The following is a 17,489-nucleotide window of genomic DNA, read 5'->3' as shown; positions in this document are numbered from 1 at the left end:
ATCAGAACAGGGGTTCAGTCAGTCTGGCAGTATGTGAAGTTCCTCAGATAGAAGGCATTTACGCAGTGGCTTGTAATAACACATTAACAGTGCACTGTGTGGTAGAGAAGACAGATCAGAAAGGGTCTTTCTGGAGCTGTCTGCACCTGATTTAAAATCCCTGAAGGCACTGGCCCAATCCCACATCACAAGTATAGCTCAGCCTGCGTGACCAACCGTACTATTCAGCAAGGACGTAAACCCTCAAGACTCGCTTCTGTACTGCCACTCAAGTACTGGAGTGAACCTACCCTGGACGTCCACACACTTGAGTCACTTATTGTCAGACTGAAGACACACATCTTCAAAAAGCACCTAACTGCACTTAGTTCACTGATTGGCAGTTGAAGTGATACAATGTTTCAGCATTGCATAGAAATGCCATTGTCTTGCCTGCTCTTTACACATGTAACCTCCACATTATTGGCTGCTATTGCTATCGCATGGTTGGCCACGTGCGGCATCGCAGTATCCAATCAGGAAGTAGTTCCGCTCTTGTATAAACATTTTACCTGGTCCCAGGCCACTGTAAGCTGTCATTTCACATTAACATAGCACATAGCATTAAGGAATTCATTTCTTCCATTTTTATTGAACAACTCAAATTTATGGAGTTTTAGATCACTTAGATAATAATACAAAAATATCTTGTGGCATAAAAGTGCTTCATTACCCATTTTACAGTTGTGCGGAGCAGGCGTAGCACTGCTGTTTAAGCCCTGAACGGAGTGCAAATGTGAGTAGATGGGTGATCCAGCAGCGACAGGGAACAGGGCCACAGGTGAGATCTCAATAAATTACACTCAAAAGTGGTCATTAATTATAGATGATATCCTGGTTAGACCAACGATTTCATCTGAAATGAAAAGCAATGTGCATGCTGGTTGTGCTCGAGGATCCTGCCGAATAGCCTGCGCGCGTGTGCACGCGTGTGTGTGTGTGTGTGTGTGTGTGTGTGTGTCTTTGTACCATGTGTAAGCAGTGGGTCGAACGGACTCTGCTTGTGTATTGGCCTTTTGATGAGTGCTCTCATTATGCTAAACGGGTCTCTCCAGCTCAGCCACCCTACGATTCAGGGAAAGGTTAAATGGGGAATAATTTAGGGGAACACCTCAGGCTGTATGGGTCACCATTAAGTGGTGACTGCGCTCAGTGGTTAACCGCTTCAAAGATAGCCTGGGAGTCTATAAATGCTACTCTTCTGTCATAATACTACTGAAACAAGCAACATGTAATTGAATTTAAGCACGACTGATATAGTGCTAATTAGGATGGCAGGTGCCATTTACGAACAGCGCCTGCACGTTTTTGTAGAACTCTGCTGGGTAAAGTTCTCTGCATACTGACTAAAACACAAATTTCCATGATAAAATAGCCAGTATTCAACACGTAGCCTGCATTATAAAACAACAGCCGATAACCTGAGTAGACATACCTGCATATAAGAACATTTTTCCGTGCAATAGCCACAGAAACTTCACCTGCTAACACCAAGGTGTTATAACACAAGGTGTTATATGTCACAAGACGGAAGTACCAATGCAAGCATGAACTGGACATTCACTTCATCTGTAAGGCCATCACCGCCAGACTTGGGGAAAGTATGCCTCAACCAAACAAAGACCACAGAAAGTCCTTTTATGAACACAACAGAAAATGTGGGGTTTTTTTTACTTTTTCCTCGACCCATCTCCAAGGTAGAGATTAGCCTATAATTACGCAGGAGATCACTGACAAGAGGATGAGTGTACTTTAACAAGGCTTCACATTGCCACTGGCACACTGATCGTCTGCTTTTAATCCTCGACCTCATTATCACCAGCCAGTGCGGCTGCAGCAGTAAATTAATCTATCTGCAAAGTGTCAAATCTTCTCACCTTCTTGCTCCTAATCACCCGAGGTGCAAATAAAGGCAGGGAGCTGGCCTGGATCAGGGCCTGCAGTTTCCATCAAGAAGACCCTCCTGCCTCCCAGTTACAGAGTACGAAGCCTGTATTTGGTCACTCATTAAGAGGGTCAAATATTTACATTTTTTTAAGGTCATCTGGCCGCCACAGTGGAGAGGCTGTTCAACTCTGGGAAGAGAAAGAGTGGAAAGGTCATGGTTTGGTGAAATAAAACTAAATAAATAAACAAACAAATAAATAAATGTTATTAATAGGGAAAAACACAAAGTCTATTAAATGGATGAAACCTTAAGTGCTTGTCAGGTTCAAGACATGGCTTTAATAACTAAACAAATATAGATTTATTAGACGCCAAGAAAACGAATAAAGCATGCAGACTTTATCAGGTAGCCCTGAATCCATGATCGTTGATCATGTTACTGATGTAAATATAGAATTCTTTTCTAAAAAGTACACAAATACTTTAATGGACATTAATTAGAGCAGTTTGTGGAAGCCACTGTCAAAAACATTCACTACGATCAGGCCTCCAAATATCCTTCGCTGTCGGGACATTATGACATATAACCCAGAATTACACTTTTCGTGGACACCTAGATAAATCCTACAGAATCCTACAAAATCCTCAATACCTTCCAAACTACATGAATGCATTATTAATAGAGAGGAAAGTATGTAATAGAGAGATCCTAAAGCCATTCTCTCCTGTGAATTATTTATTAAATTCAAATAACAAATGGTATAATTTTCTTAAAATATCTCAATCATTTTTCAAAGACACAGTGATATGAAACAATATCTTTATGCTCTCCAATGGTGCACTTACAAATGTACTGTTTCCATGGCATATTCAGAAATATCTTTCTTCACCTAAAGAAATGTATGCAAACACGGGCAGGTTTTTATTCTTATCTATCCATCAGGCATTGGTGCTATTATGTTGTCTGCTGCACAATAGACAGGGTGGAGACATATGAATATGTGCGTGTAATTATAATTTGGTTATTAGAAGACCCTCCTGAATGGGCTTGTGTCATCGCTGTGATGGACAAATGATGTTAAACTAGCCAAGCAAATTCAATTACCTCAGCGATTACACCCCCATTGCTAGCCCTGACTTATCGAGACATGAAATGTTAATGGCAGCATAGATACCAAATTTGTTCATCATTAGAAGGTGAACACATTTTGAGCTAATCACAGATGTTACAGCTCAGTCAAGCTCTTTTACTGAGAAATGGATTAGTTAAAGTAGCCCAACATATGTTAGGCTCCTGCACCCCTGGTCCCCACACAACAGAGCACAGGTATCCAACATATATTTGATATAGATCAGAATATAACACTAATGTCTATAACCTTTTCCTGAAATGTCTGTTCATCTTGTGTAAACTCATGTGAAACCATTGACTTACTGGGTATGGGTCTTGGGTATCAAAGGATAATAGTTATAAAAACGTTTCATCACCTATATAATATCATGATTAATATCACATAATATCATGAAAAAACAGTTCACAAAAGTTACAGTTCACTCAAATGCAAGTTTGAATTTTATTCAATTCAATTTAACATAATACAGTTCAATTCCACTTTTATTTCTTTTTAACATTCAGTGCCACAAGGCAGTACCAAAAAAGCCTTACCAAAATCCGGTGTCAACATTAAATCCAGTATCAACACTAAATCCAGTGTCAACATTAAATCCAGTGTCAACATTAAATTCAATGTCAACTCTAAATCCAGTGTCAACATTAAATCCAGTTTAAATGCTAAATCCAGTATCAACATTAAATCCAGTGTCAACATTAAATGTGCACACTAGGCTCTGATCTGGCTAACCAGTGTTTGCTTGGGTATTTGATCCCCTGACACAGTTTTGGAGGGTCTGTAACAACAACCTTAGGGCGCGTAAACGGGACGAACGGAAGCATAGGGGTGGAGTGTGAGCCCGGTGACAGGGAGGTGGAGGTGAGGCCTCCACTCTGAGCAGAGCATGGAGACATGCTGGCACCTCCACAGGTTCCACTGGCAGCCGAGGCAGTGGGAGGAGTTTTGTGTTAAAAAAATAAATTAAAAAAGATGCAGTGGTGGTGTTTTGTGTTAAAAAAACAAAACAAACAAACAACAAACCAGAGCACATGCAAGAAAATAATGTAATGGAGTACACACTGAACCTGCTGTATATGACATAAGACATATATTGTGTGAGATAGAGATACTCACCTGGAATCTTCCTTTATATATGTGCATGTGTGTGTATATATATCTGTACTTTACTACAATTTTCAATCTCTCTCTCTCACTATATATATATATAAAACGTTGTAAATTTATTATACATATATTATTGGTTATGGATGACAACAATAATTTTTTAGATATATATTTTTTTGACCGTGCAAACAAAGGGGGCTGATAAAACAAAACAAAACAAACAAAAGCAAAATAAAAGCAAAAAGCCACAGTAACCCACAACAGCCCCTTCCACCGACAGCCCGTAACAGCCCTGATATATGTTCCGCAGTGCTGAAAAACAGCTCCAGGTCTATGCATATGTATGGGAGTTAACAGACAGGGTGTTTGTGATTCTTCACTGGGGCTGCAGCCAGCGATGATGAGTATTGACACGGGGAGTAAACAGGAGGTACGGCGTCTCCACGCAGGCTAATTAATCAGGCCCACATCGCGGGCATTCACAGCTCCATACCCAACACAGGATGCTCGCGGCTCTTCTGGCAACCACCCATCTCTCGTCCTCTGACCCTCCAGGCTAGAGGTTCAGACGCTGGAGCTGCTAGTCTGGGTGCATATGTGTTTCTGCATACATTATATATGTTGCCAGAGTCATATGAGGGAAAAACAACTGAGATTATGTTCACAGCGAATGTTTTCCATGCAGTCTCCGGCTTAGTAGTTTCAGTCAAACTGAAGAACAAGGAGTCAGGCTGAATGTGGCTGAACTGGAGAACTGTTAATTGCACGTAAGAGAAAGAACAACCAAGAAAGCTGGTTATAAATTATGAGCATGGAAGACTGAGATTAAAAAAATTCGAAATGTGGAAATGTGATACTTTTTCCATTCTTAAGGTTTTCAAAGAAAAGTATGTGTGAGTGAAATGGCAAGTAGAACTAAAAGAAAAAAAAAGTTGAGGGAAAAAAATATCACATTTCCTCAAGAAACTCAAGAAACTCTTCCCCTCTGCCAGCAGCTAAAACAAGCTCTTATGATCAGGGTTTTTTTTCCTCAGCCCCTCGATTGAAACAGCTGCCATGAAGAGAACCCCCTGCCGACCCAGGGCACAAAATTTAGGAGAAAGTGAAAAAAAAATCAATCCCTTTCCTCTCGACGTCTTTGAACGTAGCTGATGGCTGAGTGTGGGGATTCAGGGCGTCCCATCAGGCTCTCTGCTCTCCCACACACAGCGTTCCAGTGACAGCCATTTCTTCAGGACTGCATCTCATTCTTCTTACAAACTGCACAATATGTAAAAACAAGAGAGCAGAGGTATCGTCTCGCACTTTTACTGCAGTCTCAACTCGATGCTGGAAAACAGCCCTCCTTCGGTGCTACGCTCGAGACCCGTCTGAAGAGTCGAGACGCTCTTTGACCAGCTGCGCACTGGAAGTCAGTCTGTTAGGCATCATTCACTGCACATATGGTACTGTCCCTAGTCACTAAGGGGTACCCCACCCCAATAATTACCACTGCAAAACTCTCACGTTCAAATTAATAAACGGACTTGTGTAATGTGCCCTCATAGCTCAACAGTTAGTCCAATTACGGCTTGTCCTGGCAGATGAAGGGCAATGGGTGGCAGACTAATGACTGGAATATGGGTGCAGGGTCATTAGGAAACACACTACATTATCTTAGGAGCTCCTGTGTCATTAGGAAGTGTCCACGGCTCCAGCTACTGATTGAAATGACAACAGTCTCTCTTACAGAAAGAAATCACTCAACTTTGGTATTTAAATGGTACCTAATTACCCAAAATATCGCTCGACAGGATGATCAGTCAACTGAGACAGAACGTATTATGAGGAACGGCTTTGATTTCAGACGTTCTTTTGTAAGACTTGATTTGACATAAAGAGCCTGTACCAGCTAATTTCCACAAAATCCTTTACCACTTTACAGTCTCATAGTGTTTATTTACAGTTTTACATTATCATGTATATATAATATTAGATGCTATTGACAGATTAGAGCAAACATAGCGATGTAGTGAGTTTAATAGATAAACATGAAATTTGAATTCCATAAATAAAGATGTTTATTACACTTTCCTAGTGGTTATCAACATGTTTTGCATGTTGTGCTAGTTGTTTTTCATGTGTTGACTGTCACATATTTATCAGAGTTCAGATGGATCATTACTGAAGAAATCTCACCACATTTGCATAATCTCCAAAGTCATTATGGGCTTGACTTGTTCTGTAATCCCCATCAATTTCTCACTTTTCCTTTTATGATTTTTTTCTTAATCGGATGCATATTTTAACATAAAAGGTGCTGAGGAAATGTAACATTTGAGTCCTCGGTGGCTACCACGTTTCCTTTCATTCTTCTGCACACGGCTGCATTTGTCAACAAGCTGAAACTCAGACCGCACTTCGGTGCTCCATAACGAAGACCTCGGAGAGCAAACGCGAAGCTACCACAGCAGCCCTGCCGCTGAGACACTAAGCCCGAATCAACTTTACACCGGAAATATTACACAGACAACAGCGTTATCAAACATGCAAGTGAAGCATCACTGTCACATTTTGGTAATTAATAGAATATTTTTTTCAACGGTAAATGTACACTTTGTATGACTGATTTGGGTCATTTCTCTTAGGACTTGTCTACCAACATCATATTTTTTTATTATTTGGCCAGTGAGCTATATTTTTGTCATATGCATGCCCATAAAAGAATTAGAAGTCTCTAATCTTTTACAAAAGAAAGAGAAAGAGTTGCACAACAATATGTGATCGTGAAGCAGCCATGTCCTTTGGTTAACGATACAGCAGCCTTCCGGAGATGTCATCTGTTTCTGCCTTATTTGACTAACATTTGTGCAGACATGTATCCTTCGTTACCTGGCTTTTGTGACATGTAAGAATGTTCAAACACAAGTCGTCAAAGCTGCAAATGTCAATTACTATATTTCCCTTGACATTTCAGTCTAATGGCTGACATGCGGAAGGTGTAATGAGCATCATTACATTTAAGATGGCTTAAGACACATCAGCACGCAAATTCTCGCTGGCCGTTCTGTAAGATTAGAGCCTTGTTATGCCTACTGCATGTTTCACTGTCGAGTTGAGAAGCTTTGCACTGTGCCACGGTGAGGAAGGATGACTTTGTTAATGTAATAGACGCTCTTGGCATTTAAAAAAGCACTCAGCTCCCTTGATTACCTCATTTAGTCTCATTTGCGTCTTCATTCATAAATTGCTGTCCCACATTGTTGACGGAACAGACTGGTATGTGGGCACAGTCTGTTTGTGTCACTGTGTGCTTACAAGGGGAAAGACAGGCCACTGGGTGCTTGCAAACGAAGGCGAAACACAGGCCAAGACAGTGAGACAGGACAAGAAAGGCTATAGGTCTCATATATCTATGAGCGTCTATGTGTATCTAGCTGTCTAACACATACAGTGCTTTGAGGAATATTTCACATGAACATCAGGACCTGTCAAACAGTCTGATTTTTTAAAAGGATATTACATGTCGGGACTCACCAGCTCAATAGAGATGTAGGTGTTTGTGATGCTTTATGTCATTGGACCTCCTGTGCTTTGCTCGTCTGTGGTGTTACATGAACTCCTCCCATGGTGTTACATCGACTCTGCGCCGTGCTCCCCTGGTCAGCCTATCCTCTACTATGAAGTCTGCAGACCACAGAAAACCCTGTCATATTAAACTGGTCTGGGTATAACACTATAATACACTTTTTTTTTAAATACACATACTGTGTGTTTATACATTTATTGTGTGGAAATTAGAAATCTAAATCCCTACAAGCATGGAGAAGTGGATCTATGCTGAAAGAACATGGTTGGTTACTGTGTGTAAATAAATTATTTTAAAAAGATGCAGCTAGCCATGCCTAAGTACTAATGGTGCCTGTGTGTTAGAATTCTTGATTAGCTTTGGCTCTAAAACATTATTACTATAAAATCCCACTTCTTTTGCTGTGTACCTGAACCTGGTCATGGATGTGGCGCAGATATCGGACTGATCTCTGAACAGACGAAACAGTGACCAAACTGCAACTTCTGTTGATCACATCCCCCAAGTGCATCTAAAAACACACACGTTTGCTGTCCCCACCGAACAAGTGCATTTACACACCCTCCCTTTCTATTACTTGCCTTTGTTTTGATTGATAAAAAATGGAGGCAATTTTTGAAGAACTAAACAAGGAGCAGGCCATCCCCCCAAAAAATAATAATCTGAACAGACTATTTTTTCAGGTGATATAACTACTAATATGCTATTTCTGAAAACAGCATAATCATCCTATTTGCTAGAAAATATGGCCCCGTATTTAATAGCCATACTTCAGTAAATCATAAATATTTCACTATTTCAAACCAAAGCAAAATAAGGCTTTTAGAAAAGCGACAAGAAAAAAGCAAGATTTTTTTTGTCATCAGAACAAACAAAACCAAGCAAAATAAAAACGTAGACATGAAAAAAATAATAATTTGAGCGATTACGCAGACAATGATTAGGCCTGGTGTTGCAGTAAAAATTATATTTAACATGGAAGCTTCGATGTCTGCACAGCGACTGTGGAAGAAGAACTTCCACATACTCACTAGTTACTCCACACATGCGCCACACATACTGCACACATGCGCCACATTGTTGAAGCAAAGATTCATATTCACTGTCACCTAAGAGAAAGTGCTGAAAGCTTGCAGCTCAATTAAAAAAAATAAACCCATGCTAAGAAATAAAAAAAGGACAAATTTTCAATTGGACAAAACAAACACACACACACACATACATACATACACACACACATACATACATACATACATACATACATACACATACAAACATACATACAGACATACATACATACATACATACATACACACACACACATACATCCATACACACACACATACATACACACACACACACACACATACATACATACATACACACACACACATACATACATACATACACACACATACAAACATACATACAGACACACATACATACATACATACATACACACACACACGCACACAAGTTTTTCTAAGAAGTTGAAATCACCCCACTGTGCCATCCTCACGGCAGGTAGACACTCTGAAATCCGGAACATCACAAAAATAAACAAACAAACAGATAAATAGATAAATAAATTAATTAATTAATAAACTCAGCCTGTCATAATGAACAAGACAATGGTAATTATAAAAGATTTTTTTCCAAAGTACCTCACATCATCTTGTGATTACTAGTACATATAAACACGTTACGTATGTGCACAGTTAGTCATATTCGTATTAATGCATGATCTCCTCAGCTAAATCTCACCTGGCTAAATATTCTCAACATTTCACTAAAATATGAACTTTTTGGAAGGTTCAAATATCTGGAAGTGTAATCCACCAGTCGCTCTAAAAGCCAAGGCTGCTCAGATGCTAATCTCATCTACCCAGACGAGCATTGGTCGCAGGTCTTCCGCTCCGTTACAATAACAACGCGCTAACTGAATGAAGCGACCCTTGCATCGTGGAAGGGCTATCGGAATAGGCCTCTCAATTACTTTCCCGCTGGGACGCGCAGACACGGAAAACCACATTAGACTGCAAACAGACAGGCTGCTCACATGAAAGGTAACTTTGGGGATGTTCAAATATGAAGAAACCAACACTTAATTAAGTGGGATTGGGTTAGAGAGGTCTGTAATTGACAGGCCAGTGCTGGGCCGGCTCTGCGGTTGGAGCCCAGAACCACCGGTCACCTAGGTAATGCACGCTGTATTACGTACCGAATATTAACAAGATTGCCAAGGTCATCTGGAACAGCGGAAGCACAAGGGTTCATGTAGAAGTTCAGCAGAAGAAGTCAATACATGCTTCTCTCTTAGCTACTAAAAGGTTCACCTTAAAATACAAAACAATCAATAATTCAACGTGAAAATGGCTCACAAGGACATCCGCCGTGCGACTTTTGTTCTCCATGCTTTAAAACACGTGGCAAACTCCTCAAAAAAGGGCCAGGAGGACCCTGATCAGTTCACACTATCCTGCCCCCTCACACGGCTGGTGAGCTACTCCATCTTAGATCAGAGGACAAACTGAGCCAAGAATTTGCCTAGAAAAGGGTTCTTGACATGGCCAAGCCGGAGTACTTCAGGTAGGGCCATATTCCTGATTCAAATCCATTGGAACGCATAGTCTCACATTCTTCTCGACAAGCCTTTGTTTCCCTTGTCTGTTTGGCCATCTGAACTGCGTACTCACAACAAATTAGTGTTAAACATGCTTGCATTTGTGATGGCAGTGCTCATAAAAGCAACCGCGCTTTACGCATGCTAATGACAAATTCAGCCCTGCCATCGCAGGGGTCCGTGGCTGTCTGGGCGGCACCGTCGTTGGTATGCACAGAGCGGCCTCGAACTCTCTTAAACGCGCGGCGGGCATTACGCGCCGCCCGCCCGGGCCACACAGTGGCCCCAGCATGCTTTGGTTTGTCTTGCCGCTGTGCTTTTCGAGCTGTCCCGCTAATAAAGCCCGTCTCTGAGGCAAGGCTGAACCGAGCGCAAGTGTCCTGTGCATGAGTTATTCAGCATTAAATCCCTGCAGCATTTTTTTTTTCTTTTTTACATTTTTTTTTAAACAAAATGCATTCTGGACTTTCGTAAACTGTTGAGAACTGGAGAGAAAAAATGATGATGAGGCATTAATAAACAACTCAATGCTGCAATTCTTTAGAATATTGAGAGTAGATTATAACGGAGTGTCCACTGATAAATATGTTAAGATGAAGGCCTTTGGTCATTAGTGATATTTATCTGTACATGAATCTTGGGATTCATCCAGGCAGTAGGGTGTTTAGGACAGATTATGCAGAGGTTTAGAAGGATCAGTTTGAAATGGAAGTGGGTGACATGCTGTGAGTTGTTTTTCAATGTTTTCAAAACTGTGGGCCATACAGGCACAGTCACACGATCACCACAGTGGTCAAGTCCCATTTTGATCTCATAATTTGAGCAAATGAGAAGTGGGGTAACAAGGAGCAGGGTTAATATGGTCAGAAATAAAGTGGGGGAAGGTCATCGGGTCATAGTAACATAATGAATCACCACGGGAACCACAGACTATGCTATTTGCATAAATCAGTCCATTCTCTCCTGAGTCACAAAGCATTAAATCCTGCAAAGAGTGAAAGAGAGAATATGCCTCTGTGTACCTCCACGCACTGGCATGAGTACATCCAACAGTGAGTGACCTCTGAACTCCTAATCTGGGGAATTAAGTAATCCCAAAGTTCCTCTGCAATGTAGCCTCTATAACTCTCAGCCATTGGCCTACAGGGTGGGTATAAAGCCCTAGTGATGGAAAACACAAAATTCCTTTCTTCCCTCTCTTGCCTAAGTGTTTTCTGGGAAACGATCTGCAACAATACAGCACATGGAGACTAAGCACAGCATCGTGTACAGACTTTACGATATGTTCAGATTCTCTTATGTCCACTAGACGGTCAGAACACAGAATTCCTTTCCATTCAGGGTCCTCTCTCCGAAAAGGATGCCACCTCCTCGGGAATCGAGGCCGACACTTGAAATACGAGGCGGTTTACGGAGCAGCCCAGCCCAGACGGAGAGGAAGAGGCGGACGAGCCCGGCAGCGGGGCATGGGTGAGGTCGTGAGCCGCCATCCGGTGGTCGGTGACACAGATGAAGCGCTGGAAGCAAGCCCCCCGTCCAAGCGGGCTCAGCGGGCCCAGGTGAATTAATGAGGCCCCCCCCGTTCAGCCAGGAGTGATCCATTACATCCTCTAATTATAAATAATAATCCTGATTATTACGCTGCTTAGCCGCCAGCAGCTGAGATGGATGGCCTGCGACATGATCTGTCTTTTTTTTTTTTTTTTTTCTTCCTGTTAACAGTTGGTGCAGACACAGTCTGTCTGGTAGCAGCCAGCTCCAGCGTGACCTCTGACCTGCAGCAGCCCAGCTGCATTGTGACAACTTCTTCAGAAGACCAGGACTGTACTACAAGCCAGGTATGTTACAAACTTTCAACTGATAATGAGTGCAGAAAACAGACAGTTTTGGAGTTTGTTCACTGGCTAGAATGGCAGTACATGCAGTTGATTTTTTAGGTCATGAACTCATTCATTTAGGAAATAGGGAAAAGGGGCAGAGCTAGAAACACAGCAACCTGATTGGACTCGCTGATTTTCTGCAGGGCCTCTTGATTGGCAAGAGTTGGAGCCTTTCATTAATGCGGCCACAAAGCATGGAAGGGAATATTCATTGATGCGGCCACAAGCATGGAAGGTCACAAGCATGGAAGGGAATATTTTAGTTTCTAAAAACATCCAACGGTTTGTGAATAAAAACATGAAATCTAAAGTTTGCTTGTCGGAACCAGAGGGTAAATAGTGTCTGGTGATATTTACCTGCTCCTTCATTGGCCCACCGTAACGTTGAGGTTTAAAATAATACATCTTGTGCGGCCATTAAGGACACTGAAACTATCCTGTTTTATGTGCAGAACAATGACCCAGCCTGCAGATTGCATCTTACACCGAATCCAATATCAATGCAGTTAATGTTACACGGATAAACAGACTAAGCTGATGTCCACAGGTCCAATGCCGTGCGTTCCAAACGTGCCCCCAGTGGCCTCGGGAGCTGTGGTGCTCTAATAGCATGGTAAACATATTCCACTCTACATTTGAGTTCATTTGTTGACCACTATTGACCGTGGAAGGCCTCTTACAAGCCTGGAAGTTGAAGCCTTTCCTGATTGGAAATGCAATCATTTTATCAAGTGATTTAATGACTGTGCAAATGACTAATTACCTAATATAAGCATCTTACTGTAAATGTCAAGCTTTATTGTAATGGGACTGTCGCAATCGTTGATGGATTGTTATTAAAAACAGGTAATGTGTATAAATTGACAATTTGACACTTACTGACACTAGACTGACACCGGATGGTCTGTTGACATTTGCCGCACTTGCTTGGACGAGTTTCCTACATAAGCCAAAAAATTATGCACGATCTGTCTAAAAAAGAATGAACAAAGCTGAGAGACGGAGAGGCACACACACACATACACACACATACACACTCACACTCACACACACACACTCACACTCACACACACACACACACAGACACACACACTCACACACACAAACACACACACACACTCGCACTCGCACTCGCACACGCACACACACACACACACACACACACACTCACACTCACACACACACACACACACACACACACAGAGCACAAATACTACTGCAGGAACAAAGATAAAAGAGAAAGAAAAAGAAAAACTAAAGCTACAAAAGAGGTTACAGGCAGCCGTATCTGATGAAGTAGTATTGTTGCTTCAGGGACCTCCTAAACCCAGCTAATGCGGTAATCAGCCGTGCTTAGGAAGAGAATTTGTTCCTAATTTCATTAGCAGAAAAGCAGCAGGTCTAGGCTGTGCGGAGTGCCGCAGCTTCACGCGTGCCGAATCCCACACACTACGATTGGACACGCCGCAGTGTACTTCCTGAATCGAGACAGTTCGGATGCAGGATGGCGGGACTCGGGATTTACAGTGCCTGTGCACGGCACGTCTGCCGACTGGAAAAAACACGAGAGGACGTATTTCAAACATGCAAGAAGAAATTAATAAATGGAACCATTTTTAAAAAACTAAGCATTATTATTATACTGCTAAATATAATCACTGATTCTTATTTTGTCCCTCATTTATATTTTTGTATGGTGATTAAAAATAATATATAAAAATTCTATTCTGCCTGGAAGGAGAGGTCAAGTAAACATGACACCAATTTTTAAAAAAGCCAGTTATTGTATTATATGTATTCAATAAATTCAGGGCAATTTTAAGATATATACTAAAAAATTAAAAGATAAAAATTATACTAATTAAGCTGTAACAGAATTTATGAATTTCCTACACTCCTGGACATTGCTTTTCAAATAAAATGTTAAAATAAATCACAATTTATATATATTTTTTTTTTCAGTAAAGGATTAACAAATGAAACAAATCACCAATCCAGTGAATCCCTGTCTGAGTTTTAAAATTCGGCGGCGATGTTGTATGTGCAGTAACAGGATTTATGGTAGAGGCCTCGTGTGCCGTTGCGCTGGAGTGCAGCCTCAACATGCACTGCCTACCCGTCATCTCACACATTCTAGAGACATAAAGACAGAGAGTCAGAGAGAGACACACACACAGAGACAGACACACAGAGACAGAAAGACAGACACACATTCAGAGACAGAGACACAGAGAAAAACACACACAGAGAGACAACGACAGACACATAGAGACAGATTCAGAGATACAGAGACAGACACAGAGAGAGACAGAGAGACAGACAGACACAGAGAGAGACAGAGAGACGGACAGACACAGAGAGAGACAGAGAGACGGACAGACACAGAGAGAGACAGAGAGACGGACAGACACAGAGAGAGACAGAGAGACAGACAGACACAGAGAGAGACAGAGAGACAGACAGACACAGAGAGAGACAGAGAGACGGACAGACACAGAGAGAGACAGAGAGACGGACAGACACAGAGAGAGACAGAGAGACGGACAGACACAGAGAGAGACAGAGAGACGGACAGACACAGAGAGAGACAGAGAGACAGACAGACACAGAGAGAGACAGAGAGACAGACAGACACAGAGAGAGACAGAGAGACGGACAGACACAGAGAGAGACAGAGAGACAGAAGGCGAGAAAGAAGAAAAGGAGGAGCTGTTTCCTTGTACTTATCATCTATCACATTCCTTTCCACTTACATCATGCTGCATACTGGCGGGTAAAGCATATGTCACTGGCCCATTTATTAAGGTCAGCTAGCCTGAAGCTGTTACATAAACAAAGACAGGTATTTGACAGGTGCTTTCAAAAAACCATCAGGGTTTTATGTATACAAAGCAAGTTGGATGTGACATGAAGAACAGCATGGGTGGAATTAAGTAACTTTGGCAGGAATTATTTGTTTAAATAGAAATCTGACATAATTTCTCATAAATAAATATAAAAATAATCTCAGATTAAAGCTACTCATTACAGAGGTGACGCATGACATACTGTAGATTCCTTATATGGCAAATCTGAAAAAGCTAATTTAGTAAGGCTTACACACCACCTAGAGGCCAGCGATCACATGTACACCAAACGACTGTACCTTTATGGTCCACAGCTTGGAAAGCATTGAAGCAGTGCCTTTGTGGAGTTATAGTCTTATACTTCACTAACCTTAACCCTAGCTTCCAGCTAACATCTGTAAAAAATTAAGTCTATTAAGTCCAATAAAAGGATAAAAATAAGTTTCAAATATAAAATAATAAGTAGAAAATTTATTAGTACCTGACAAATTTCACATTCTCAGGTAACACCTGAGGTATAGTAACACAGGTATGATGTTAAAGTAACATTAGAGTAACACAGGTACGATGTTACAGTAACATTATAGTAACACCGGTACAATGCATGATGAAAAATGATTTAAAAATCCCTCCCTGCTTCGAAATCAAATGGCCAACATGGTGTAGGTGCCATCTTGGATGCCCTGTTTCAGTGCTATTGTGCAAGCATGCTTGGACATGATCTCCTGTATTATTATTATTTTATGGTTAATTTGATGATGATGGTGATGATTATTGTAATATTAGTATTATTATTATACATCATATATTATTATAATTATTATTATCTTTTGGATTTTTTTTTGTTTGTCCTGGAAAATTTCTCCAGTCCTGTTCACATTTCTGGATTCATGTTTGTTCTTTCACTGATCACATTAGCAAGCCCATAATATGGAAAATCTTGTGTCTGCTGGTTGAGAAGCACGACTGTCTTTGTTGAGCTTTGCTGATTATTAGGACTTAGATTGAGATCACATTTTGAATTAAAAATGCAACAGTTAACAATCACTTTCTCATAGCTATGACAGGGTCTCCATGGCACTCAAAATATTGTCATGATACTAAACCCATCCTTAAAAAAGGTTTTGCCTTTTAAGCAGTGGTAACTAACAGTTATTTCATAAAAGGTGATATAAGGTCACCCCTGAAATATTTTTGCTTTGTTATTTCTGGCTAGATGAGAACTATGGAAAGTGAAGGTTTTTTTCACTTTTGGTCAAATGAGGTAGGTAGGCAAATTAAACTATTTTTCCAACAAAGAGAGGAATATGTCATAGGCATCAGGGTATCTGAAAATTTGATTAAAATTACACAGCTTGATCAACTGCATTTATTGTCTGGAGGTCTGTTGTTCTGGCTCTAAAAAAAAAAACAGTGGAGGAAAGAGAAAGTGCAACAACATATATCATCCACCAGGTGGCAGCACAGGACAAAGCTACTACACCTATTAATTGACCTGCTTTTAGTGACTGGCAGATGAACAACCTTTTTACTACATTCAGGACAAGAATGGCATTATTGTGTATCGAACTAAACAGCTAAAGAAAGTAATTAGAAAGAAAAGGAGGGACAGAGAGGGAAGGAAGGAGACAATGTGTGTGAGAGAGCGAGACAGAGAGAGAGAGTAAGAAATAAAGAAAGAAAGAAAGAAAGAAAGAAAGAAAGAAAGAAAGAAAGAAAGAAAGAAAGAAAGAAAGAAAGAAAGAAAGATGGAAAAAGAAAAAGACACAGTATTAGAGGGTAACTACAGACCAACACAGTGCTCAGTCAGACACAGTATTAGGGGATAACTACAGACCAACACAGTGCTCAGTCAGACACAGTATTAGGAGATAACTACAGACCAACACAGTGCTCAGTCAGACACAGTATTAGAGGATAACTACAGACCAACACAGTGCTCAGTCAGACACAGTATTAGAGGATAACTACAGACCAACACAGTGCTCAGTCAGACACAGTATTAGGGGATAACTACAGACCAACACAGTGCTCAGTCAGACACAGTATTAGAGGATAACTACAGACCAACACAGTGCTCAGTCAGACACAGTATTAGAGGATAACTACAGACCAACACAGTGCTCAGTCAGACACAGTATTAGGGGATAACTACAGACCAACACAGTGCTCAGTCAGACACAGTATTAGAGGATAACTACAGACCAACACAGTGCTCAGTCAGACACAGTATTAGGGGATAACTACAGACCAACAGAGTGCTCAGTCAGACACAGTATTAGAGGATAACTACAGACCAACACAGTGCTCAGTCAGACACAGTATTAGAGGATAACTACAGACCAACACAGTGCTCAGTCAGACACAGTATTAGAGGATAACTACAGACCAACACAGTGCTCAGTCAGA

At 41.0% G+C, this 17,489-nt stretch overlaps 1 protein-coding gene across 8 annotated transcripts in view; it reads right to left on the bottom strand.

The window, feature by feature from the left end:
* agmo (alkylglycerol monooxygenase) overlaps positions 1 to 17,489 on the bottom strand; it is a 69,870-nt gene that overhangs the window by 14,215 nt on the left and 38,166 nt on the right. For 3 of the 8 annotated variants that reach the window (XR_014117904.1, XR_014117901.1, XR_004776881.2), the window contains 2 exons: positions 7,680 to 7,829; positions 1,917 to 2,114 (listed from right to left, as the gene is read on the bottom strand). The exons of 1 other annotated variant lie outside the window; for it this stretch is intronic. Coding sequence is in view for 2 of the 7 variants with exons in the window: in XM_027025629.3 (XP_026881430.2) it covers positions 5,346 to 5,423 (78 nt within the window). In the remaining 5 variants the exon portion in view is untranslated. Of the gene's footprint in view, positions 1 to 1,916; positions 2,115 to 3,470; positions 5,424 to 7,679; positions 7,830 to 17,489 lie in introns of those variants that run through there. 4 more of the 8 variants (XR_004776880.2, XR_014117902.1, XM_027025629.3 and 1 more) reach the window with 4 other exon arrangements.

The sequence above is a fragment of the Electrophorus electricus genome, chromosome 17 (genome assembly GCF_041902795.1).
Source record: "Electrophorus electricus isolate QZ-2024a chromosome 17, ASM4190279v1, whole genome shotgun sequence".
Classification (NCBI taxonomy): Eukaryota; Metazoa; Chordata; class Actinopteri; order Gymnotiformes; family Gymnotidae; genus Electrophorus; species Electrophorus electricus.
The sequence above is the reverse complement of the archived record's forward strand: the minus strand, read 5'-3'. Positions and strand labels throughout refer to the sequence as shown.